The sequence below is a fragment of the Aegilops tauschii genome, chromosome 2 (assembly GCF_002575655.3).
Source record: "Aegilops tauschii subsp. strangulata cultivar AL8/78 chromosome 2, Aet v6.0, whole genome shotgun sequence".
Classification (NCBI taxonomy): Eukaryota; Viridiplantae; Streptophyta; class Magnoliopsida; order Poales; family Poaceae; genus Aegilops; species Aegilops tauschii.
Window position 1 is genome coordinate 164,031,036 of NC_053036.3, and position 27,341 is coordinate 164,058,376.

At 46.0% G+C, this 27,341-nt stretch overlaps 1 protein-coding gene across 1 annotated transcript; it reads left to right on the forward strand.

The window, feature by feature from the left end:
• Window positions 1-1,370: 1,370 nt before the first annotated feature.
• LOC109743057 (insulin-degrading enzyme-like 1, peroxisomal) lies at window positions 1,371-24,468 on the forward strand. Its single transcript, XM_020302138.4, has 26 exons — window positions 1,371-1,762; window positions 1,865-1,940; window positions 3,616-3,683; window positions 4,341-4,432; window positions 4,516-4,589; window positions 4,668-4,711; window positions 6,110-6,161; window positions 7,082-7,204; window positions 7,295-7,407; window positions 7,486-7,648; window positions 8,560-8,652; window positions 8,743-8,828; window positions 9,232-9,318; window positions 10,037-10,140; window positions 11,136-11,238; window positions 11,335-11,430; window positions 11,505-11,694; window positions 12,109-12,170; window positions 12,857-12,961; window positions 13,883-14,084; window positions 19,860-20,068; window positions 22,371-22,495; window positions 22,613-22,664; window positions 22,734-22,820; window positions 22,920-23,042; window positions 23,977-24,468. The coding sequence occupies exons 1-26, from the start codon at window positions 1,580-1,582 to the stop codon at window positions 24,226-24,228; spliced, it is 2,964 nt and encodes a 987-aa protein (XP_020157727.1). The 5' UTR covers window positions 1,371-1,579; the 3' UTR covers window positions 24,229-24,468.
• The last annotated feature ends 2,873 nt before the right edge of the window (window positions 24,469-27,341 follow it).

Genomic DNA, 27,341 nt, shown 5'->3' on the forward strand with positions numbered 1-27,341 from the left:
GGATGAACAAATCTTCGGACATTCTGAATCGGCGTCGGAAGTACCTCTCTGAAAAAATAGGCGGTGAGCCAAAATAGTTGCGCATCAACCTCTTGTGCGCGTCAACCCGTTCTCTCCGGATGAACTCACGACCATACACAGAACCGTCGTGCTCCGACTTCTTCCTCTTGTGCATCGCCACTAGCATAACAATGTTCTCTTCTTCGATCAAATCAAATTCCTCATCCGACGAGGAATCGTCCATGAAAGAGGAGTCGCACGAGCTCATCTACAATGCGGAAATCACCGTCAAACTCCACCTTCAACCCCAAAAAAACCTTCAAGTTTGCTCGATTTTTACCTTGGGGGAATTTCGTCAAACACCTTTCGTGTGGGGTGGAAGAAATCGACTGGCTGCGGGTTGGGCAGCCGTTCGGCGACGGCTTGTGCGGCTGGTGGCGGCAGCTCGGAAGAGGAGACGGCCAGAGCCCGACAGAGAAAACGGTGGGAGCTCGGCGTTGCGGGCGTCTGACTTCACGCGGCGGGAAGAACGAGGAGGTGGGCAACCGTCGAGCGGGGGGCGTGGCACGCCCCCCATACCTCCAGCGGTGGGCCGAGGCTCGGAACAAGCCCAGCCCATCCACGACCGCGCCGTGGAAGCCATTGCGACAGCCGGACCTCCGACGAAACTTCGATTCGAAGTGGCGGCCAAAATCGAATCGACGGCTGCGGCGGACAACCGTCGCTACTCCAGCGAGGCAGGCGGCGGGGGACAGGCGGGCGGCCATCAGGCGGGCAAGCGGCAACGGCGTCGATCTTCGGCAAAATCGGCAGGCAACGGAGTTGGGCGGGCGGCAGCGACGTCGATTTTCAGCGAAATCGGTAGGCGACGGAGTTGGGTGGGCGGGCGGAAGCCGAATGAAGGTAGTTGGGCGGTTGGCGCGGCCGCGGATTTTACATCTCCTGTAGGTGGAGATGCAAAGGTGTTGTATTTTACATCTCCGAGAGGAGACGATGCAATTTTTTTCATCTACGTTATCTGTTAGAGAGGAGTTTTTGGGCCTTGAAAATGTAAAAGTTAGTTTTTTTTCTCTACATCATCTATTGAAGATGTTGCTAAAAAAAATTCTATTGAAGATGCCCTTATATTGTTTTAGCAAAAAGGGCCAATTTGCGGCTTCAAAGATCAGGACTGTTTTGGTAGAACGGAGGACTGTACGGTGGTTTGGCTCCGCTCTGGCCCGGTTAACATCCCTAGCTTGTGTAGGGATGAACTTCTATGCTCTTGAGTAATACAACCCTTTTACCCCCGAAAAAAAAATCAGGGCTGTTTGGTTCGTACCCTGGTTTCGTCAACAATTTGGCGTGGAATCAGACGAAGGGAGTGCGGGCGAGCTGGACCTGGACGTGCCAAAAGAATCGGAAGTAATCCAAACAGACACCCACTTCCCAGTCAACGCCGATATTTTGGCTTGGGCGTTGAGGGCAGCGATCCAAACGGCCCCTAAAACCAACCCGAGCAGCGAGCCTCGCCCAAGACTTACCTCGCCTCGCAAGACTTGCCCTCCCCTAGCGCCGACGACGACTGGGCGGCGACGCGATGGATTCGAGGCTGCGAGAGGTAGACGCCCCCGCCGAGCCGGCCAACGGCGCCGCTGCGCTGGCCACCGCGAAGGCTGAGGTCGAAGTCACCAAGCCCCGCAACGACAGGCGCGGGTACCGCCGCGTGGTGCTCCCGAACGCCCTCGAGTGCCTCCTCATCAGCGACCCCGACACCGACAAGGTCAGCTCCAGTCGCTCACTCGCTCTCCAATCGGGACGGGTCGGGGTTTTGTGGCAGCTTCTTGGTTTCGTCCAGATTCTGAAATTCGCGATTTGTTTGCAGGCGGCGGCGTCGATGAATGTCTCGGTGGGGTACTTCTGCGATCCCGACGGGATGGAGGGGCTCGCGCACTTCCTCGGTGAGCGCTCTGCTCTGGCTTGTTGTGTTACACCCACCCAGGGGCATGCTAGATACTGCTGCTTTTTCTGTAGTTAGTCGTCAGGGATCATCTTACACACGATAGTGATGAAAATCTTACTGCAGCTGCGACCTAAAAGCCTCGATTTCTCAGTTGCCGTGGCTTTTCTTCTCGTGAGTGAAAACGCAGAAACTCGAGTCTCGATGCATTGATAGATAGAAAAAGAGTTCACTAGGAGCTCCAAAGTACAAGGCAACACAGCTAGGTAGTAGCAGTCCTGGGATGCCCACCGCCCCTGCCCTCGCCCACAACTGCGTCTCAGATTTGATTGTGCCGAGCGAACTGGTGATATGCGACATTGTGATGCTTCCAATCCACCAAGCTGTGGGCATGGTGATGAGGTGCCATTGCGCATCGCGGCCGGGGTGAACCGGGTGGGCCGCAGCCACCAGTCAATGAAGTCCTCACTGATAACCAGAGGCACTGCAGTGGATCCGATCCAAGATAGGACCTCATGCCACTGGGTTAGTGAGAAGGGGTAACCAGTGAGAAGGTGAGTCATGGTCTCTGCGATTGGTCGCAAAGCAGACAACGCGGGTGGTCTTGCAAGCCCAGCCTTGCCAGCCTCTCATCAGCGCAGCAATGCTTTTGGCAAGCAAGCCAAACAACAACTTCACCCTCGCTGGAGCCCAGCGTACCAGTTCAACCAACAACAGCCCCCTGAAAGAGGGTCTCTCTGTTGCCGTGCTATTGCTCTTGTTATGATTTTATACCTGTGTGGCCCATCACTGCAATTTGCTAGTTTGTTATGAAAGGCTTTTTTTCAATTGGGATTCCTGCTATAGAATGTCCTGATATATTGGGATGTGTGTGCTTCTGGGTTGTTCAGTAGAGTAACCTCTAGCACTACATTAATCATCGAATAAGTAAATACAGATACAAGTCGGCACCAATTTGGACGTGCATGTTCTTTTCACAGTCCGTGTAACATAAATAATCAAGGAGAGAGAAACAGAATTCTGGATGTTCATACATCAGCATGGTACTCACTTCTTCAATTTGCTGCCTGGCCTCTTGACTGGCTGGAGGTTTGCATATTTCCCTTTTGGATAAAGGGGATTTCGGTGATGAAATCAAACTACAAGAGCCAATTCCCCTTGACATCCTAGAGTAAAGTTCTAGCATCATCTCATCTTCAAACTCGAACAGCGAAACACATATTGCATGGCCATGAGAGAACTTGATTCGCTTGCAACTGAATGCCTGAATTTGAAATTGACATCTCCCGGTAGAATGTTGAACGCAGCATCTTACTAATACGTAATAATGACCCAGGAGCTCAAAGATTATGTGGTGAGGAGTGGCTAGGTATAACTGACGCCTACAACTAGCTGTACCAAGTAGACCTGCAAAATAAACCTAAGGGTAGATGCCACAAATTGTGCATGCTATATTTTAAACTTGTTTTCCATATCCCCTATCTCTAGGATGTAACTTTTTGTGTACCAGTGCACCGCCATCTACTGTATAAATCTCATTGTATTGTTTTTCATCTTGTTGGTTTATATTCTGGCATTTAAAAAGCTCCATGACATGTATGTTCCAGTACTAGTGTGTGGGTGTTTGTGCATTTTTTTAATCTGTAACATGCTTATGCCTGGTTCTACTTCCACAGAGCATATGCTTTTCTACGCGAGTGAAAAATATCCAATAGAAGACAGTTACTCAAAGTACATCGCTGAGGTACGTAGTTTGCCAGGGGTAAAATTTCCACCTTTCCAGTTTGTATATTATTAAAAAAGGTTCTCTGTAACTGATCTTGGTATCACCGTGGTAGTAATGTGTTTGATTGAGCTGAAGCTGATTTTCAGAAAGTGGAAATGCTTCAAAACAACTCAGTAGCCCAGAAAAACAGCAACATGACTAAGTTTGAACATAGTGTGATCCTTGCAAAACAATTCTATATTTAAGGACTCTAGTTATCCAGAAGCAGCAGGCATCAGAATAGACTAAAATTTGGGCAACTAATCTATTATCTGCTTGATCATGGGACTGTCTTCTTTTATGATTTTATCATCATAGGGTGCTGGTTGGTTTCCATATATAGTTCTTTTCAGAGATATGTGGCCACAGTGTCCTGTTATTGAGTAAAGTGAGAAAATTGCTGCTGTGGCAGTGCCTAAACTATGGTCCTAAGTCCTAACATATGGTATACCACTGGTATTTTGCCAGGCATAGGTCAAGCCTTGTAAACCATCAACAATGCTAGTAGGAAAGCTTCTGCTTGGAGGCTTAGCTATTTTTCAGATTCATAGTTCATACAGTGATATTACCATCTTAGGTGGATCCTCTGTTATTAATCAATAACCATTAGCTAGCTAATATGTGTGTTTCTTGTAGCATGGTGGTTCGACAAATGCCTTTACAACCTCTGAACACACAAACTTCTATTTTGATGTGAACAATGACAGCCTGGATGATGCTTTAGATAGGTACCTTCTGTTTCTTTCTTTCTACCTTCTTGTCCTTGTTTTGCAAAAGCTAATTCCTGTTCCATCTTGTCTCTTGTTTTCAGGTTCGCACAATTTTTTATAAAGCCATTGATGTCCCCTGATGCAACCCTTAGGGAAATAAAAGCTGTTGACTCTGGTATATGTTGTCTCTTACCTGTTCTGCTGATTCTAATGAGGACCAGCTTCTAATTTTTCTATTTTTCTTCAATGGCAGAAAACCAGAAAAATCTATTGTCAGATCCATGGCGAATGAGTCAGGTACTCCCAGTTTTCAGGCTTATTTGAATCAACAAACAGCTTGCTGATAGAAATCTTATTTTGTTAAAGTTGGATGGTATTCTGGCATTTTGGAGTCGTGACAATAATTTTTTACTAAATTCAGTAATCATTTTCAACAATTTTGGACTCTGTTTCATACTAAATGTTTTCAAAGTATCATATTGCAATTCAATTATTTTCTCCTTGTTGTGTATGCCATGAAGCTAGGGACCCTTTCCAGAAACATGTGTACCATTTGGTAACTGTTTGGAGGGTTGTGACCTGTGATTATAATAAAGGCCCTCAACAGAGTAATTAATAATTAAATAACCAGAGTTTAGAGTCACTTTAATTGTTTCTCACTTTTTAGGGATAGCTTTGTTGGTCCTAATGGGTGTTCCATCACTGGACAATGCAGTTGTTCCCCATGACAACTGTGCTTGACATATGGTTTTATATCTGGTTTGATTTGTGATTTATCTTGCTACGAGCATGGCGTTATGTTCAGCCAGAAATGTTAAAACTTATGTCCTGTATTACCTTTATTGAGGTATCAATGTCCTCAACCCCAAGTGTCTTTGCTCTATAGGTATTTGGGTAACCAGAAATGAATGATATGTGTATCACTCATTCTAAAGGTTCTTCATTGCTAGGATATAATGAGTTGATGATAATTTAATATTCAAGTTCTGATACTCTATCATACCTCCCTGCAAGAAATAGGATGAACTTTTGTATTTGTTTTGCCATGCAATGTGACTAGCGAATTGCTATGTGTCCTGTACTACTTGTGCTTCTTCATTTTTGTTACTAAGACTGCCTATCATTTTATATGCTGAACTCAAACAGCTTCCTGGGCTCAGTTTATCTGGGAATCCTTAAGAGCACAGTGTAAGAAATCCTAGTTCATTAAGACTAATATCACTCAAAAAAGTGTTCTTAATACAACTTAAGGCTCTACCGTGATTATAATGATTATAGTCCTGGCTGAGATAGCCATGAGGATAAGGGGAACATATCCCTCTGAAAACGATACGTCTGGTGGAAGAATGGGTATAGCAACGACAAACACCCAGTCTAGCAGGATAAATACCCGAAGTCCATCTTCGGAATTGAATCTTCTGACAAGATGATAATACACCTATCTACACATACTTAAATGCCCAGTCTGAACTCTAAAGCACATTGTAAACCATTTTAAGCACGACCTGTCTCGTGCCTATTACTGGTACAGCCAAAGGCCACTTCGTTTTGCATGTGATTGTGTCATTGCGACCACTTTGTCCAATTTTTGTAGGCACTAAGCAGTCCTTCCTAATTTGGTGCTTGCAGTTGTATTTCATGCCATTGACTTTTTTTTTTGTTTTCTTTTCCTCATCTATGCTCTTTTGGTTTCAGCTCCAGAAGCATCTTTGCTCCAATAACCACCCATATCACAAGTTCAGCACTGGTGGGTATTTTAGCTCCATATCAATGCCCAGTGTCTGATTTTTATGCATCCATGGGACATTGAAACTATACTCTGTCTTGCAACCTAATATTTATTTCATCTTTATAATGTTATCTTAATATTACTGTCACAAATACTACATGAGAAGTTGTTTCAGGAAGACATTAGATTTTACCTCTGCTTCAGTTATAAAATCTTGTAATGCCGCACGAAACAAAGCCATACTGTTGTAACTTTCACTTAAACATTACAATCTTGTTAATAGCAAAAGAAAAGTACTACCTCCGTCCTGGTTTATTGGCCCCCTTCGTATTTTGTGCCAAATTTTGACCATAGATTTAACTAACAAAATGTTGATGCATGTAACCAAAAATCATATCGTTGGATTTGTATTTGAACATAGTTTCCGATAATACTATTTTTTGCTATGTATAACATATATTTATTAGTTAAAATCCTAGTCAAAATATGACCCTAAATACGGGGGGACTAATAAACCAGGACGGCGGTTGTACTTCACTGCAACCTTGAGAATAACCGGTCTTCGATTGCTTTGTGTTGGTGTACAATGCCCTCATTTTTTTTATCGTCAGTGGTACTCCCTTCTTCTGTCCCTAAAGCAAGTGTTGGTATAGTGCAGTTAAACTTTGATTTATTTTACCACAAACATATGTGGATGGATTTAGTGTGGCCGTACGAACATTTATTTCTGTAGAATGGTCATCGAAACTAAACAATTGTTTTAATATTTTATTTATTGGTGGTCAAAGCTGTAAACTGGAGACATAGACAACACTTAGGGCCATGGAAGTTATGAAAAGTCATGGAAGTTTTGACGTGAGCTGAACATTTTTGCTACTTGGGAGAAAAGGTGAACACTTGTCGTTTTCTGACGAATTTTCTGCCCATGCATCATGTAGGAAATTGGGACACACTGGAGGTTAAACCAAAGGAGAAAGGATTGGACACAAGGGCTGAGCTTATTAATTTCTATGATTCACACTACTCAGCCAACTTGATGCAGCTTGTTGTGTATGGAAAAGGTTTTTGGTCGGACCATGTTACAACCTTTTTCATTTCCTTACAAATTCTCCATATTTTCTGATTTCGCCTTATATCTCCTGTATTTGCAGAGAGTCTTGACAACATTCAAACCCTTGTCGAAAGTAAGTTCTGTGATATCAAGAACGTTGGGAGGAAGCACTTTTCTTTTGCTGGTCATCCATGTTCAAGCAAAGATCTGCAGGTTTACATTTGCCTACAATGAATTTACAATTCAAGTGCACCACTGTATCAGATTTATTTGATAGCTCATAACTCACAGATCCTTGTTAAAGCGGTTCCTATAAAACAAGGTCATACTTTGCGAATACTGTGGCCAATCACTCCAAATGTTAGACATTACAAGGAAGGTCCTTGTAAGTATGTGAGCCATCTAATCGGTCATGAAGGAGAAGGTTCTCTCTTTTACATACTAAAAAAGTTGGGTAAGCCTCTTGGCTATTTGAAGTAACGAGATTTATGCTTCTTATTTCCAGAATTGCGTGTATTGTTAATATAAGTTTGCAGTTGCTGAATTCTGCTGTGCTGTGCTTATTTTATAATCTGTCGTAGAAATTAGCAGTAAAAGTTCTCAAAATGTGGTCAAACAAACACTAAAATAGGCAAAAATTGATGGGCCTGACGGGATTATTTTAATCCACCTTAATGCCAAACGCAGACGAAGCCTATCAAGTGTTATTGTCAGCATGCGGCAAGATTTACTAGGGAGTCTAAATTTTGTCTCTTTCTTTACTGCTTATGCTAATGCCTTATTGGTTTGCATGCACTGATGGTTAATGCAATTTGATTTCAAGAAAGTGTTGATCTTTCAGTTGTGGGGTGACTGATTTCTAATTAGGCTTAGTGTCTCAATCTATCGGGCCATAGCTTGGTTCTTATCCTTTTGTACATGCTGCTGTACAGTTTAATATAATGTCTTGGGTTTCCCTGTATATAGAAAAACTCCTTTGGCTTTCAGTTGGTATTACATACAAAGTCAATTTTCTCTCTTGTATTGAGCATCATATCAAGTCTATTGAGTCATTAGTTCTTTTTAGTTTGTATTTTAAGCGGCTAATATGGTGTTTAGTGTCAGAGTTGAATGTTAAATTATTATTATTATTCGAACATGCAACAAAGGAAAGAGCAAATACATCCCACAGGCGCAATACGTGGAAAGTAAAACCTCAGATATGGAGCTACTGCTATATAAATCCCTCTGTTGGTGTTATTCTCAACTTGGTGTTCCGTTGATTGATATGATTTACTTGGTCATTCTTCACCTATGGAAGCATATCTGTTCTGATATTTCACAGTGGTTACCCGGATTAACTCTTTATTCTGTTAAATTCTCCAGGATGGGCTATGAGTTTGGAAGCAGGGGAAGGGGATTGGAGTTATGAGTTCTCTTTCTTCAGTGTCGTTATACAACTCACAGATGTAGGCCATGGTGAGTTCTCATTCAAGAAAGGCCATTTGATACTGAAATTTTGAATTGTGAGTGGTACGCCTATTTGATAATTGATATCATTGATGATAGAGCACATGGAGGATGTCGTTGGGTTGCTGTTCAGATACATTACATTGCTTCAGACCTCTGGAACTCCGAAGTGGATTTTTGATGAGGTGAATTTCATCTGTGATAAGCCTCCTTAACTTAACACCCCCCCCCCCCCCCCCCCCCCCCCCCCAAAAAAAATCACCGCATGATCGATTGCTCGGATACGTACCAGTATTAATTAGCCGCTGCCTTCACTTAGGTCTAAAACCGAGTATCTCCTAATTGCTGCTGTTGGCACATTTGGACTGAGGATATATAAGTTGCATCTTTTCTATTACTCAAACGGAACATGTATGCTGCCTTGAAACAGTTTATTTTGTATCACTAACAATTTAAACTAGAGTAAAGGAAACATATTACGGACTGGTAAATGGTAATGACTGAACTGATTTTAGGCATCACATAGATTTTTTTTTTACGTTTAGCCTGATGCTTATTAATTGCGTTACTTTCTTTTGGACTGTGAAGCTTCTAGCCATCTGCGAGACGGGATTCCACTATCGAGACAAGAGCCCTCCTAGCAATTATGTTGTCAATATTTCGTCAAACATGCAGGTATATTCTAGTTGTTTCTTTGGACATATATGTTGCCTGGTTCTCATAAATTGTATCTCCTCATATTATCACGAGTCATGTTTTTGTTTGTATTTGCATGTAGGAAGTTTGAAATTGACACAATCTAATTCCATAGTCTTTTGACTATTCAAATTCTTATTTCTTGTTGCGTGCATGTGCGCCCTGGATTCTTTCTTGCTTGTCTCTGAGTAAACTGTTCCACCTTAAATGTGTTGTCTGAGAGCAAACAATTCTGAGATAACTCACTCAAAATCTTATTATTGCTTAGGTTTTTTTAATCAGATGGATATGCAATGCGCTAATTCCATGAGAGTGCTATAATGCATAGATAGATTGTTGCCTTTTTCATTCTTTCTACTATCAGTTTGTTCCCTATTATTCTGTTTTATCAGTCGCATGTTTGTGTGGGAAAGAATTGAGTGCAAACCAATGTTCTGGTTGAAGCACTTTTTTAATTGCCTTTCCTGGAAAATAATCGGTTTGTGTTACACATGTAGGTTCGTGTGTAGTTTCCAGTGTAGGCACAATAAAATAATGTTGAAGCTTTTTCTTGAGATATGTATGTAACGTTCTTTTGAATTGGAACGTTCTAATTCCATTCCAATTAGTTCTGCCAAAATGTTTCTTCATAAGTGGTATGTGAGTTTTTCTGATTTTTGCCATTTCTCATGTTTTTCCTAATTGTTCATCTGTGTAGATTTTTCCACCAGAAGATTGGCTGATCGCGTCGTCTGTACCATCAAAGTTTTCACCAGATGCTATTCAGAAGGTGCTAAATGAATTGACTACAGAGAATGTTAGGTAGGCATTTAGAGCACTCTTGCCAAGTTGCCATATCAGGCTCTCCTGTTCTGATTCAAAATGAAGTTACCGATATTTTCACGCTCATTCTATGCTCAACACATGCTAGTTAAAAGCTGATGATTTTGTTACTTAGGTCAGTTATATGCTCCAGTCCACTATTATCGGGAAATAATGTGAAACCATGTTCTTAAATTTGCTTCTCCCTTCACCTTTCAAAGTTTGTTGGTCTCATAATACATCATTCATAAAATCGTTTGTGTTTGATGACTCCTAGAGGTCACCACATTTGGATATCTAAAGATACTTTCTTCCTGTATACAAAAGATAAGAGTTATTTCCATGGCTTATTGGGAGCATATAAGCAAATCATGTAGCCACTATCCAATAGAACTTCTCAACCAGTATAACTAAAATGAAGTGTGTCATTTATAAGTCAGTTATCATGATTCATGACGATAATCTGATGCATAAATGCTTTGGCAGAAATGGGTACCAGCCACTGTGATTCAGTTACATATTTCAATGGTTAACATTAAAAAGGATCCTGTATTTCTTTTTATGTTTCTCTCCAATTGGTTGTTCCAGCTTTTGAAGGAGAATTTGGCAGATTGTTACATGTAGCTGTTGATGAAGATTCATTTTTTGTCTTGATTTAGTGAACAATAAGACATTTTTTAATGTTAGTAAGGTTCTTTTCTAGCAAAAGAAGCTATAGCCAGAAAGATGATGCACTGAAGATGATTTCCAATTACCATAAATATGATGTTTATTCTCACAAAAAAGTGGATGTTAATTTTGTTATTTAATTCAAAAACCCTTGAGAGTCCCAAATTTTCCTTGATCCGTTCAAGGGTCATGCGCTTTCTTCTGTCCTTTTCCGCAGCATGAATTTATTCCTACCTTTGGTTTGCTTTTCTCCTTTTTCCTTTACCAAATACATATTTGCTTATGGGATTTTTTTAACATTGACTATTTTCTCTATCTCCTTTCAGAATATTCTGGGAGTCAAAATTATTTGAAGGGCATACAGACTTAACAGAACCTTGGTATGGTACGTCATATTGTGTTGAAGCAGTGCCTCCTTCCATTATGCAGGTAGGTAGACATTTGGATGCCATGCTTCTTATTTTATTCTCCAACTCCTGGATACAGAAAAAATATAGCTTCTTATGTTAAATATTTGTGTTGCAGAAATGGGTAGAAAATGCTCCCAACGAAGATTTACACCTGCCAAAACCTAATATCTTCATTCCAACTGATCTCTCATTGAAAAATGTTGAGGAAAAGGTATTTATTTTCAGCCAACTATGTACCTAATTTTATTATTATAAACTGACATTTCATCTTTTTGGCTTATTCAGACAAGTTTTCCTTGCATGCTGAGGAAAACACTGTTTTCCAGATTGTGGTACAAGCCTGATACAATGTTCTTCACACCCAAGGTCTTCATCAAGATGGATTTCCACTGTCCTCTGTCCAATAGCTCCCCTGAATCATCAGTTCTTACTGACGTATTCACTAGGTTGCTGATGGATTATTTGAATGATTATGGTGTGTATCAGTAACTTATAGATTTCTAATGCATTATTCTTACTGCATAGTTGATTAAGTTGTTCCAGCAATATCTAGATTTCTATTTGTGTTAGTCAATTTCAGATAGGTCATGTGGTAGGAAGATTTTTGTTTCATTCTGTTTATACACTACCCCTATGATCTGCTCTTTCAAGTGGTAGATCGATATATGACAACAATTGTGGGACGGGGCAGGGGTTGGTGGAGTTAAGATTTTTTTTTTGGGTGCCTACAGTCATCCTAAGGCTGTTCCATACGTGAAACATTGATGGGTAAAGCACATAGTCACCCGATGACTTCTTGCTTCATGCTGCGCAGAGCTATCTCCTGATTATTTTCCCCTTTTTTTCATTGCCTGTTGCAATAATCCAGCTACTTTTGTTTTGCTTTTAGCTTATGATGCTGAAGTTGCTGGTCTTTATTATGCTGTTAGGCCGAACGACACCGGTTTTCAGGTTAGTTATGTTTAAGTTGTAGAAGAAACTATTTTTTTCTTCATTGCTGATTCAGATGATGATTTGGTGTTAGTTGTTGTAGCAACCATATGGTAATGTAGTTGGACACTTTGAGTCGGCTTCCTGGTTGGTGTTAATTCCTTGCAGATATATTTTAGTTTCCATGTAATAGAGATCTCTTCCATTACAGATCATTTCTTAGTGCTCAAGTCTAGTCATCCCTATAAAAATGGATATCAGTGTATCCATATGAAATAAACAAGAAAAATATTTCTCTCCTCTGTAGATAGCTTAGCTCCTTTTCCGTTCTCTGTAATGGAAAGGGGGTTAGCCCGGTTCAAAAATAAAATAAAATATATAGCTTAGCTCCCCAAGTTCTCACATCCATGTCTGTTCTCTGGTCATCCACTGCAAGGTAGATATCTTATATGTACCAAGTTTCACATAAGATACAGTGTTGGAAACATCACAATAGTTCTTATGGTGGAAAGGATCGAGCAAACTAACATGTGGTTCCTGTTAATTGTACTTATTATTAAAAGCAATGGTCAGGTTGTATGCATACATCTTACTTATGATCATGGATGTTTCGGGATTTATTATTCAATAGTGTGCATATGATATGTGTCTTACTGAAATTATTCTCTTTTTTTTTCTGAGCATCCAATATTTGTGATTGATTATAGGTTACTATGGTTGGCTATAATGACAAAATGAGAACCCTTCTGGACACTGTTATTGGCAAAATTGCAGACTTTGAAGTTAAGATTGACCGCTTTTCTGTGATAAAGGTAATGGCCAGTGGACCCAGTGTTGCAGTATAAGCTATTTTCTGATTTTTGGTTATTAACTGTCCTCTGGAGGCAAGTTCTGTTGTTATTTATTCTGCTGGGTAGGGAAATCAGATAACATGTAGGTGATTCGTTAATCCTTGCCAGAGTTACTTCTGTTGTGGAAAATGCAGTAATTAGATAATATTTTTGGCGTGTGTATTATTATCAATACTTTTTCAAAGTGAACTTGGGAAAACACCATCTATTGCCTTCGAACTTGGTGGAGCTATATTTTTCTTTATTACTATAATTGTTATTTAATATGGGGGGCCTTCCCTACAGGAACTGTTCTTGCTTGGAGTGAATGCTCTTTTCCTCAACCATCGATGAATTCATATTACATGCTAATATATTGTTGCATTAAAATACACATGAGTACTTTAGAATCATGTTACTGCTAGCTCTGTGCACTAATGCACCTTGCGAAGATTAGAACAATACTTATCATCTGGCGCTCTTTTTTTATTAGGTTATTTTTTGGACAGAAAATGTTTGTATTTGATTATTTGTACAAAGGTGGTATTTGGCTGGTGAAGCCGAGTATGTATGCAATACAATTATGGCATATACATGGGCACATATGGTTATGTGTTACTATATTTCCATGCAGAGAATACATAACTGAGTAGCTATGAGCAGCCAAACGAAAGGGTGCTGTTGTATATGCACACCTGACCTGTAGAATTTTAACTTGATTAAGCACAACATGGTTTTGGTTAGTATAGGGTGTTCTGGAAGAGGAAAAATGAGCATTCAGACATTTTGCAATTCATTTTGGTGATTTTTTTTATGGTTTGCTTTCCCAGCGATGCAATGAAAGCTAGAATAATATGCATCTTATATGATCTGAAAGGATTTGTCTTCTGTTGCTGTTGCCAGGAAACTATGACGAAGGGATATGAGAATTTTAAATTTCGGCAGCCATATCAGCAAGCAATGTACAATTGCACATTGATATTGGAGGAGCAAACTTGGCCTTGGGATGAAGAACTTGCTGCACTTTCTAATCTTGAAGCTCGCAATTTAGAGGATTTCTTGCCTCGTATGCTGGCAAAGACATTTATAGAGTGCTATTTTGCAGGTTTGTCAATACTAGACTGGAACATCCCTGTATTTGGTCATTAACTTATTTGATGCCTTTATTGTTCTCTCTATCTTTCTTTGGTACTCCCTCCATTTTGATTTTAAGGTGCATATTTAAGTTAACCTTAAAGTTATAGGGCACACAATAAGTTTTTAGCATTAGCTTACATATTTACCCCTCTAATTATATTTTCTTTCTACTCCTTATTACAACAGGTGGGTACTACCCACCACACAGCAGCCCTATTAATCCCCACTTTCACCTCTGACCATTTGGTTCATGTCCCTCTCTTTTCCAATCACAATATATGTCATGTTCGTGGGCATCATTCTTTCATCCTGCCAACTTAAGTCTTCTTAATTTATACTCCCTCCGTCCGGAATTAGCTGACGCTCATGTTAGATGTGTATAGCCCTTTTCGGTTTATCCCCATTGTATAAGGGGTCCCTTGCACTTTACCCTACACATGTATATGTATTGGCCTTTGGCCCTCCTGTGAAAGTAGTTGCTGATTATCCAACATGGTATCAGATGCTAGGCTAGCCCCTTCCTCCCGCACGCTGCAACTCCGTGCGCCCCGTTCCTAGCCTACTCATCTCCGGTCGTCCGGCCACTGCCTCTCCGGCTGTCCGGCCGTTGTCCCCCTTGGCCCGGCTCTGCTACTTCCCCAGCCGGACGCCGTCTCGCTCCGCCATCTCGTCCGGCAGCCGCCCAGTCCGGCCGCCGCCCCGCTCGGCTGCTGCTCAGTCCGGCGCCGTCGAACGGCAGCCGCGAGCCTGGCAGCTACAGACGCCGCCTTGGCCGGCCCGTCCCGCAAGGCTGCGGGCGCTGCGCGTTCGGAGCTATCCCGCTCGATTGGAGCTGCCCCGCCTGGCTCGAACGGCTGCGAGCGCTGCTCGATTGGAGCTGCCCCGCCTGGCCGCCTCGTCCAGCAGCTGCGGGACCTGCGGGATCTCGATCCCACTGTGGATCGATCTAGCTCCCATCCCCCCCTTTTGGTTAGCGCTGTTCCGTGCGCCTCTGCTCGATCCCTCGATCCAGATCGAGTTCTTCTGGGTCCGTTGACTTAAAAAAAACGAGGCTGCAGAGTGACTTCCTCATGTCCTCTTCGGGCTATGTCGCGGTCCCTCGGTGCTCGGTGATCTTTGACGGCACCAACTATGCTGAGTTTGTGGGCTTCATGCGCATCCATATGCGTGGACTCCTTCTGTGGGGTGTTCTCTCTGGCGAGGTCCCCTGTCCGCCATGCCCGGTTGCGCCGGTGGCCCCAGTCCCACCTGTGCCGCCGGTCCTTGCTGCCGATGCTCCTCAGGCTGACCGGGATGCTGCCAAGGCTCTGGATGATGCTGCGGTTGATGCTTATGATCAGCAGGTATCCGCTTATTCCGATGCTCTCTCTGTGTACCGGGATGATCTGTCTGCTTATACTCAGTGGTGCAATGATGATGCTTGAGCTGCTGCTGTTCTCACTGCGAGTGTCCTCCCTCAGTTTGCTTCCGAGTTCATGGGACTTGGCACAGTTGCAGCGATGTGGTCTTATCTCTGTCAGCGCTATCAGCCCTCTGGTGATGCTCTCTACCTATCTGTGGTGCGCCAGGAGCACGCACTCCAGCAAGGTGATTCTTCTGTTGATGAGTTCTATTCACAGTGCCCTGCCATCTGGCGTCAGCTTGACTCTCTTCGGACAATTGTTTGTGGAACCTGTCGTTGCTGTCAGACTACTCGGCCTGATCTGGAGTTTCAGCGGGTCCATGAGTTCTTATCTCGTCTCCGGTCTGAGTTTGAGCCTCGTCGTGCTCACTTGCTTGCTCGTGGTCGTGTTCCTATCTTAGAGATACTTGCTGAGCTTCGTGCTGAGGAGACCCGCCTTCGCTCTGCTGGGTTGCTTCTGGTTCCGTCAGTATTGGCCGCCCGGGCTCCTGTGTCGTCTGCTCGCCTCACTGCTCCGCCGCTCCTGCCTACTCCTCCAGGGGGGGGGGGGGGGTGAGCCGTCCTCCTTATGCTGAGAAGGGCACGTCGCGCCGTGACACCGTCTGTGGTTACTGCTCCCGGCCTGGTCACCCAGAGTCTGATTGTCGCCAGAAGAAGCGAGACCAGAGGCGCTCCTCCTCCAGCGGGACTCCTGTGTCTTCCTCGACTCCGTCACTCACTGACCAGGACATTGTTCGCCTCAAGCTTCTTCTTGCTTCCTCAGGCTCCTCGTCGACTGCTTCTGCTGCTGCTGTGACTGCATCCTCTTCCTCACCATCACCGGCATCTACACAGTCAGGTACATCTTCGTGGGTTCTGGATTCTGGAGCCTCCTTTCATATGTCTTCTGATTCTTCCGCGTTGTCTTCTCTCCGACCTCTTGATTCGCCTGTTAATGTTCTTACTGCCGATGGCACATCTCTTCCTATTGCTAGTCGTGGTATTCTTTCCACTCAATCTTTTTCTGTTCCGAGTGTTTCACATGTTCCTCGCCTTACCATGAATCTTTTTTCCGCTGCCCAACTTACTGATTCTGGTTGTCGTGTCATTCTTGATACCAACTCTTGCTCCATTCAGGATCGTCGCACCAAGGCTTTGGTTGGTGCTGGCCCCCGGCGCCGTGAGTCAGAGGGCCTTTGGGAGGTTGACTGGCTTTGTGTTCCTTCCGCTGCCACCACTTCTGCTAGCTCTCATGCTCTTGCTGCCTCTTCGTCTGCGTCCTTCCAGCAGTGGCATCATCGCCTTGGTCACATCTGTGGCTCTCGCTTGTCTTCTTTAGTTCGTCAGGGCCTCTTAGGGTCTGTATCTGGAGATGTCTCCTTACATTGTAATGGTTGCAGACTTGGCAAACAGACTCAGTTACCTTATCCTACTAGTGAGTCTGTATCTCAGCGTCCTTTTGACTTAGTTCATTCTGATGTCTGGGGTCCTGCTCCCTTTGATTCGAAAGGTGGTCATCGCTACTATGTTTTGTTTATTGATGATTTCTCTCGCTACACTTGGCTCTACTTCATGAAATCTCATAGCAAGGTTCTCCCTATATACAAACGTTTTGCTGCCATGGTTCACACCCAGTTTGCCACGCCCATTCGTACTTTTCGTGCTGACTCCGCTGGAGAGTATATCTCTCAGTTGTTGCGTGGTTTTCTCGCGGAACAGGGTACTATTGCCCAGTTCTCATGTCCTGGTGCTCATGCTTAGAATGGCGTTGCCGAGCGAAAGCATCGTCATTTGCTTGAGACGGCTCGTGCGCTGATGATTGTTGCTTCCCTTCCACCCCATTTTTGGGCTGAGGCTGTTTCCGCATCCACCTATCTCATAAACATTCAGCCATCGACTGCTCTGCAAGGTGGTATTCCTATGGAGTGTCTCACTGGTCGCCCTCCTGACTACTCAGCTCTTCGTATGTTTGGATGCGTCTGCTATGTTCTTGCCCCCCGAGAACGCACCAAACTGACTGCTCAGTCGGTTGAGTGTGTTTTCCTTGCCTACAGTGATGAGCACAAGGGCTATCGATGTTGGGATCCTGTGGGTCGTCGCTTGCGCATCTCGCGTGATGTGACTTTTGACGAGTCTCGTTCTTACTACCCACGTTCTTCTTCCTCGAGTTTCTCTGTGGACGACCTTTCTTTCCTTCTCCTTCCCGATACACCCTGCTATGTGCCTCATGTGTCACCTCTTCCTCCGGCACCTCTCATTCCTTCTCCCTCACCACCGACCCCGTCTTCTCCATCCTCCTCCTCCACCTCTCCACCATCCTCTCCAGTCTGTCGCCCTCTCTCACCGTTTCCTCTCCACTATACTCGTCGATCTCGTACTGAGGATGTCTCCTCTGATGAGCCTTCCACCTCTGGTGCACCTCCTCTCACGCCTCCCCCGGTTCACAACCTCCGTGCTCGGCCTCGCCCCCCGCCTGATCGCTACTCCCCTGATCGGTATGGTCTCTCTGTTATAGCTGAGCCCACTTCCTATCGGGCTGCCATGACTCAGCCTGAATGGCAGCTTGCGATGGTCGAAGAGCTTGCTGCTCTTGAGCGCTCTGGCACATGGGATCTGGTTCCCCTTCCTTCCGGTGTCCGTCCCATCACCTGCAAGTGGGTCTACAAGATTAAGACTTGCTTCGATGGTTCTCTTGAGCGCTACAAAGCTCGTCTTGTGGCCTGTGGTTTTCAGCAGGAGCAGGGGCGCGATTATGATGAGACATTCGCTCCTGTGGCCCACATGACCACTGTCCGCACTCTCCTTGCTGTGGCTTCTGTTCGTCAGTGGTCTATCTCTCAACTTGATGTTCAGAACGCTTTTCTCAATGGCGAGTTGCGTGAGGAGGTTTATATGCAGCCACCACCGGGGTACTATGCTCCTGATGGTATGGTCTATAGACTTCGCCGCTCCCTATATGGTCTCAAACAGGCCCCTCGCGCCTGGTTTGAGCGCTTCGCCTCTGTGGTGACTGACGCTGGTTTCTTGCCCAGTGATCATGATCCCGCGTTGTTTGTTCACACGTCTCCTCGTGGTCGGACTCTTCTCCTTCTCTATGTTGATGACATGATCATCACTGGTGACGACTCTGATTACATTGCCTTTGTTAAGGCTCGCCTTCGCGACCAGTTTCTCATGACTGATCTTGGTCCACTTTGCTATTTTCTTGGGATTGAGATCTCCTCGACCTCTGATGGCTTCTACATCTCCCAAGAAAAATATAATCAGGATCTTCTTGCTCGCGTTGCTCTCGGTGATGAGCGCACAGTTGTGACTCCCATGGAGCTCAACGTTCAGCTTCGTGCCTCTGATGGCGACCCTCTCCCTAATCCCACTCGCTATCGTCACCTTGTTGGCAGTCTTGTCTATCTTGCTGTTACGCGTCCTGACATCTCCTATCCTGTCCACATTCTGAGTCAGTTCGTTTCAGCCCCCACCTCTGTCCACTATAGTCATCTCCTCCGTGTTCTACGATATCTTCGTGGCACGATCTCTCAGCGCCTTTTCTTTCCCCGCTCCAGCTCTCTTGAGCTCCAGGCCTACTCTGATGCTACCTGGGCTAGTGATCCCTCTGATCGACGCTCACTATCTGCTTATTGTGTCTTTCTTGGTGGCTCTCTTATTGCCTGGAAGACAAAGAAACAGACTGCAGTTTCTCGCTCGAGTACAGAGGCTGAGTTGCGAGCCATGGCTATGCTGACGGCTGAGGTGATCTGGTTACGGTGGCTACTTGAGGATTTTGGTGTGTCTGCTACTACCTCGACTCCCTTATTGTCAGACAGTACTGGTGCTATCAGTATTGCGCGTGACCCGGTGAAGCATGAGCTCACCAAGCACATCGGTGTGGATGCCCACTTTGTGCGTGCTGCTGTGCAGGATCAGACTCTCGCTCTTCACTATGTGCCCTCTGAGTTACAGTTGGCGGACTTCTTCACGAAGGCTCAGACTCGAGCGCAGCATAGTTTTCTTCTCTCCAAACTCAGTGTTGTCGATCCACCATGAGTTTGAGGGGGGGTGTTAGATGTGTATAGCCCTTTTCGGTTTATCCCCATTGTATAAGGGGTCCCTTGCACTTTACCCTACACATGTATATGTATTGGCCTTTGGCCCTCCTGTGAAAGTAGTTGCTGATTATCCAACAGCTCAAACGGATGTATCTAAATGTATTTCAGTATTAGTTACATCCATTTGGGCGTCAACTAATTCCAGACGGAGGAAGTATGTGCTAGCCTTATAATTTAAAACAGAGTACTTTATTGAAAAATGATTTGCTTTTCTGTATTGCTCTATGTCATTCTTAATTGTGCATGCAATTGATTGTAGGGAATATTGAACCAAGCGAAGCGGAAAGTGTTGTCCAGCATATTGAAGGCATATTGTTTAATTCATCCACAAGTGTTTGCAAATCATTACCACCGTCACAGCATCTTACAAAGCGAATTGTTAAGCTTGAAAGGGGTTTGAGGTATTATTATCCAGCAATGTGCTTGAATCAGCAGGATGAAAATTCTTCCCTTCTGCATTATATTCAGGTAGGTTTACCTTCTTGCAGCTGCTTGTTCTTCATTGTTTTGAGCAGAAGTGGCAAAACCAAAAGAAAATATGATAGCTGAAAGTTCAAACATAGCATGAGTGCATACAATAATAACAGAAAGAAATAAATACGTTACAGAACCAAAAAATGGAGTGAAGAGCACGACAGAAAAATACAGGAGACTAAATTAGTCATGATTTCTTAGAGAATGTGCAAAAGCTTTGCGTACCTTTCCACTAAGCGAAGCAAAGGTTTATAATATATAAGACCACTAACTTCGGCTAAAAAATAACGAAAATCCAACCTTGTCGGAATCCTCTTGTGGGCTGTCCATGCATGTCAACTATCCAGACAGCTCCTGGGTGTGAGAGATGTCATAACACTATTGGTTGCCATATGGATGTTGTTAAGCTTCATGCACTAGCCAACGCAACCAAAAGTCCGAACAGTTGTAAAGTCTCCCTATTCATGCCACAGCAATCTCCCTCTGATATCTGAGGCTTCTAGTTAATAAAAACCATGAAAATCCGTTCTTACAGTTTTAGAGACAACATAATGAGATACAACTGACAATTTAGACTCCTGCAAACATGTTATCAATGCGCTGTCATGCGTAGAAGAGTCCTCACAGCTAAGTACCGCGCACTAGTGTTAAGGCCACAGATGTTCCACACAACTGAACTGGGCCTCAGCTATTAAGCCTCTGCAATTCATGCTCACTGACGGCGGAGAGCGCCAAAGATCACAAGTCGAAATCGGCGTCACTAGCCAGCCGTAGCAATTGGTGATCGCGTCAATATCTTTTGGTAAGATACAGTGTCTCATTTAAAAGCTGCTCATCCTTGAGAAGGCCAAGCTTCCACAGTAAGTTCATTGCTTATAGCTTTCAGCATTGAGCTTGCCAAGCTGGCTGGTGATCCTCAAATCACAATGAACCTCTAGTGCGCCTAGCCTTCGGCGAGATAACAGTTGTAGATGGAGCCTTCACGCAGCTAACAAATTCGCCAGCATCGTGGAAGTTGCGCAGTCAAGGAAGGTAGAAAGCCCATGTCCATCCCCACTTGTACGCCCAAAGGGGTGGCGGTTTGTGAAGGTTGTGATGCCGTCACTATTGGATGTGGATAACTCTATCTGTAGTGATAGAACAACCAACAGGGGTCTGCTGGTCTGCTGCTATAGGTCCATGGGAAGCTGCACCAGGACATGCCAGGCCAGCAGTCAGCCCCTGGTTCAAGGTGGACGTGTTGGCACCCTTGCCGAACCAGCTTGGTTTGCCGGTTACTGGCGACTGGGGTTGCGTCCCTGCGGTGACTTACACGTGCTCCAGAAAAGCAGCATGCAAGCCGACGAATGTCTCTGGGGCGATGCTGAGGGGGGCGAATGCCTGGGATGAGGGTTCATAATGCCTGCAGGATGGTAGCTCAACAATGTTCTGTGTATTCAGACTAGAGAGGTCGTGGTCAGCGAGCATTGGTGATCTGGGCGCTTGATTGTCAAAATGTGTGTCTTGTCGTCCGATGGTGAGTAAAGCTGCTTGCTGTCATGGGCCCAATGCCCTAGCTACAGGCACCTAATGCAACAAGTGTGTAGCTTGCACTCCGCTCCACTGGGCAATGGCCCTTTCCCAGGCACTTGGGTGCCATTGTGGCCCTCTTGCTATGCAGTGATGGCGCACTGGGCACTCCATGAGCCTTCCTTTTGGATTCCTCCAACTTGCCTTACTTGCTAGGGTGACATTCACCACTGGTGGTGGTGACACAGTGCACCTCTGACTGAAGTTGATGGGGGGTGGCAGCTATGAACTGAGAGACCTGGTGCCCTGGCAAATGGGCAGATGTGCCTTCCTTCATATGATCCTTGCTCATTCAGTGTCACGGTATCCCTTGCCACAGAGTATAACCGAACCTGGTCCAGTGTGCAATATTATCCTGTATCCACTCATGCTATGTGCATGTTTTTGCAACAGCTAGGCGAAGAGCAGATCGTGTCACTTTACGTGGTCGAAAGTACAATTTACTCTTTAGTTTTATGGTTTCTCTTTACTTTCCGAACTTAAGTTCTTTCGTGACATACGCGTCGTGACATACGCATCTTTGTAGTATCTCAAATACTCCCTCCGTCCGGAAATACTTGTCAGATAAATGGATAAAAATGGATGTACCTAGAACTAAAATACGTCTAGATACATCCATTCCTCCGACAAGTATTTCTGGATGAGGGAGTATGTAGTATTTCCGTGAAAAGATAGATGCAACACAAGGCAAAGTACAAATGCTATAACAATGTTTCCCTTACTGCAGATTCATCAGGACGATCTCAAACAAAATGTCCTACTTCAGTTGCTTGCTGTTGTAGCTAAGCAACCGGCTTTTCACCAATTACGTTCGGTCGAGCAACTTGGGTACATAGCACTGCTTAGACAGAGGTATGGTGCCCTTGTTTTGGTTGTGTTCTTAATTGTGTAATAATGTACTATGTTCTTTGCTTTGGTTTTGTATAAATGTTACTAATTATAGCTGACCATGCAATTCTATTTACCCAGAAATGATTCAGGAGTCCGCGGGTTGCAATTTATAATCCAGTCAACCGTGAAGGTACATATATTTTCCGTCAAAATTCCATTCACGTAGCTATTCTCCTGTGCTAATAAATTTGGTTGACAGGATCCATCCAATCTGGATGCCAGGGTTGAAGCTTTCCTCAACATGTTTGAAGTCACACTACACGAAATGCCTGATGCAGAATTCAAGGTTAGATGAACCCTGGAACTATATTCATTGACAGCATGCTGTAGCTTTCTTAGATTTGTCTAATCATTCATTTTAAACAACGTATGGCTCAACTTGCAGAGTAATGTCAATGCTCTCATTGACATGAAACGGGAGAAATACAAGAACATAAGGGAGGAATCAGCATTCTTTTGGGGGGAGATTTCTCAAGGAACACTGAAATTTGATAGAAAGGAAGCAGAGGTATGTCTTAGTTGTTGAGGGAAAGTTGTACTTGAACCCTGCTGTTTTTTGACGCCAAAATAGCCCTCTGAATTACAAGACCAGGTAACCAGCCTTATGAAGTATTGAAAACCATTACAACCCCTCGTATGGTTGGGGAGGCGGATTGCATATGTGGCATGTGACAAAGCTCTCTGATTTGGAGCTGACATGAGAGAGGCCCACATGTCACTGCGTGGCGCATTGGTCGTGGAGATGAGAGGCAAAGGGACATGGAGGTGACATTGTGTAGGGAGCTTTAAGAAGACCACATGAGCACGGGTACAAGGTAGGTGAGACAAAAATGACCGTCCAGTCTGTATGCCCAGAGAAGGGCTGATAGGGAGATCGGCTGCATCCATCATTTTAACCAGCACAGGCAGATGGCCTTTTTTGGACAGGAAGTGAAGCAGTCAGATCCTTCTCATCAAACTAGAGTGCACAATCAAGTTACTGATCACCCACCGCACTCAATCTCCATCATCCACACCATCTCCTGTCAGATTAGGGATTTGGCTGTCACTGGCTGGGTCTGCTGGCTTTGGGGGTGGGTTGCAGCTGCTCCATCGATGTGCACAGCTTTTTCTTTGACTCTGCATGGATATGAACAATGGGCTGCAGCTGCTTGCCGTGTCAGTGAGGAAGAATTGAACAGTGAAAGGAGAGAATAGCATGTTGTGCATCACAAAACCACCCTGTGAGGCAACTTAGAATATAGTGGAATAAGGTTATTTGTAACTGTTTTTACAAACATTAGGGGGCTGGTTACCTGGGTTTAGCGTTCAGGGGGTCATGTAGACTTGTTCATTTGTTTAATGTGTTGTGCTTGTGGGTGTCGTTTTCTTTTTTGAGGAAAAAGTAGTCGTTTTCTGTTTTGGGGTGTTGTTTTTGAATGCTTGGATTTCTGCAATTGCAGATTGCTGCACTGGAGGAGCTTAAAAAGGAAGAGCTGATAGAGTTCTTCGATAATCATGTCAAGGTTGGCGCGCCAGAAAAGAAGATCCTTAGCATACAAATCTATGGTGGTCTCCATGCCTCCGAGTACGAAAAGATTGTTCATGATGCTCCGCCACCGCATTCGCATCGAATAACTGATATATTCAGCTTCAGGAGGTCGAGACCTTTATATGGTTCATTCAAAGGTGGTGCTGGTCAGATGAAGCTATAGGACAACTTTGTTTCGAGTCATATTTACATGTCACACTTGAATTGTTCCTATAGAAAATAATGTGTGGGACAAATGTTCGCACTTTTGGCTAGGCTGAATATTCCATACCAAATCTAGTAGTATCAGTTTGAAATTTTACATGTTGTATTCTTCTCTATACTGATTATCAGACCTGAAAGTGTTCGACCGGCATACATTCTAAACCTGTTTATATCATGAATCATAGGATGGAGTTAGCAACCCGCTGAGCACAAGTCAGAAGTACAGTAGTTACTATGCTTTTCTTTTCTAAACTTATTTGGTTACTTATGGTCACCTAGCCACACCAAATATAGTTGCATATTATGTCGAATGCAGCGATTGCCATCGCTTAGAGCATCTCCAGCCGTTGCCCCCCAGGCGGCTCGAAAAATCGTCGCCTGGGGGCGAACCGGCGGTAAAATCGGCATGGGGGCGATCAGGTTCCCAGCCGACGCCCCCGGGTCGGCCCCAGGCGCCTGTTTTAAACTTTTTCAAACATTTTATTTGATTAAAATTTGGTGAATGGGATAAATATTCAGCAAAACAGTACATTACTTTGGTGAACTGAAATAGTTTTTACATAGATAAAATACTTTAAAAATAATAATAAACATGACTACAGGTCGAATAACGCGCTGAGAGAGGCGAAGTTGTCGCCGGCGGCCTCGTCGTCCTTCTCCTTCACGAGGCCGCCCCTGCTGGACCCCTGCCCGGGGTCGCCCTGGCGGACTGGTGGTGGTGCGTCGTCGTCGAGGACGACGACGCCTCCCTCGTCGCGGCCACGGCATCGAGCGGCGAACTACTCTAGGGCAAGGCGCTCCAGCTCCGTCCGCGCCCAGTCTTCGTGCGCCCACTTTAAAGCCGTCGCGTCGTCCAGCCTTGGCTCCTCCTTCATGCCGACGAGCCCTGGCTCCGTCTTTACGGTGGCGAGCCCCGGCTCCGTTTCGGCTTGACGAAGTGGGAAGGAGCCGAGAAGGAGGCGCGCCCGCCCTCGTTGATGACGACGCCGGCGCTGCGGGTGCGCCGTTCGAGCGGCATCTCCGCGGGCTCGGCCTTGACGCTGTAGAGCGCCGGCGAGCCGGAGGAGTGGGAGGAGGAGTGAGAGGAGGAGGAAGAGGAGCCGGTTCTCCTTGGCATCCATTGGCCGCCGCTCCGGCGCGCGGCCGAGGTGTCAGGGTACGTCATCTGCGGGTCGTTGCCGCCCTCGAGGTGCTGGAGGACGACTTGGAGAGTGCGGCCGGGGGCACCCCACCTAGGCGGCGGCCCTCGCTGTTCTTCGTCCCCCGCACCACCGACGCCCCGTTGGTGGAGGCCAGCCGCGCCGCCTGCCGGCGCTGAAAGTACGCCGCCCACGCCTCGTGGTTGCCAGCGGCGTACTGCGGGAGGGCCCGCTGCTCCTCCGTCAGCGACGCCGCACGCGGTCGACCTCGTCGGCGAAGTAATCGGCGCGCGCAGTGATGTCTGGCAGCGGGGGAATGGGGACGCCGCCGGCGCTGAGCTTCCAATGCCCCGGCGCGCGCATGTCGGAAGGCGCCGGGACATTCGCCTCAAACAGTAGGTAGGCTTCCCACTCGTGCAACGAGCCGCGGCCGAAGCCATTGGCCGCCGCCCCATCGCCGAGGAACCTCTCGCCCAACGTTGCGGCTGGGCACGGGGAGAGAGGGGAGGAACTTCGGCGGCGGCGGCGCACGGGGAGAGAGAGCTCGGCGGCTGTGGGCGGGGTGCGGAGGCGAGGGGAGGCGCTGCTTATATAGCGGGGGAGGGGGGGTATGGGCGCCGTGTGTACGTGTGGCGGGAGGTGGTGCGTCGCCGCGCCGCGCCGCTCGTGAGGAAACAATGGAAGGCTGACCGGCGGCAGCCTTGGCATTAATTCCCCGCGGGAAACCGAGGCGATGAGGACGACGAGGCGCGGGGGTCGCTGACTCGGCGGACCCACCGTTCTTTCGCGCCAAAACCGATTTCCCCGGCGCGCCGGGTTCGGCCTGGATCCGCCGGCGTCAGTTTCGGTCCAAACCGACAAAAAACAGGCCCCTGGGGCGTGATTGAGCCGATTTTTTATCGCCGGCGCTAAAAAATCGTCTGGAGGGCCTGTGCATAGACAGTTTAGATGGACATAAATAGGGACTTTAAAGGGCTACTGTTGGATGACCAGCGCCAGCCCGACCCGTCCGCGGGTACGAATAAATGAGGTGTCCGTCCGTTTGAGGTGTAGCCTCGGAGATGCCCTAGCCCAGCACTCGACGTGAAAACGACGGGAGAGCACGAGAAGCGCTTTACACGCCAGCTACGGAAGGAGGCGACGAAGGAAACAAAGAGCCCCCGGACAAACTGACAGCCCAATTTTGGAATCCAGAAGAAAAGACAAGCGGTTAACTAGGAGCCATCACCATGTATACTCACAAAAGGCGCTGTGTCATCTATGCATGTATGTATGCTAGCTGCAACTGCCCCGCCGCCTGATGAATCTTTACACCCTAAAAGCGCCGGATCGGTTTCGGGTCCTTCTATATATTGTTTCCGCTCAAGAAAGCTTTTGCTAGCATCTTTTTTCCACGTATATATATCCTGTCAATATATGTATCCAAAGGCTACCCCGAGGTTCATTCAGGCCAACTCCACCGCGCGGCCCCATCTTATCCGGGTGCGTTCGTTTGGGGTAGAATGGACGAATAGCGCGGCCCAACGCGCGATCCTAAACGGACAAACGTCCGGATTCCGTCCGTTTTCGACTCATCCCCGGCTCAAGCTTGCGCCGAGTTTGGGGTGAAACGGACATCGCGCGGATGGGCTCGTCGCATGCCCCTGTCCTCCCGTGGCCCGCCTGTCGGGGACACTAGCAGTCTCTTCGCTTCCAACGCCTCCACCCCCTCTCCCCGCCCCGCTCCCCTGCCGGCGCCGCCGCTATTCTCCGGCCGCCTCCTCACTGCGCAGGCCACGACCGTCCATACCAAACCACGTCTCGACATGGCCGCCAACACGCCCGCGCTTTCGCCGTAGTTTTGGCCGTCGATCGGAGGAGGTTTGGCCGTCGCCGTCGTAGCCGGTGGCAGAGGGGATACGACCGCCAGCGACGTACCACGGCGGCCGCGACA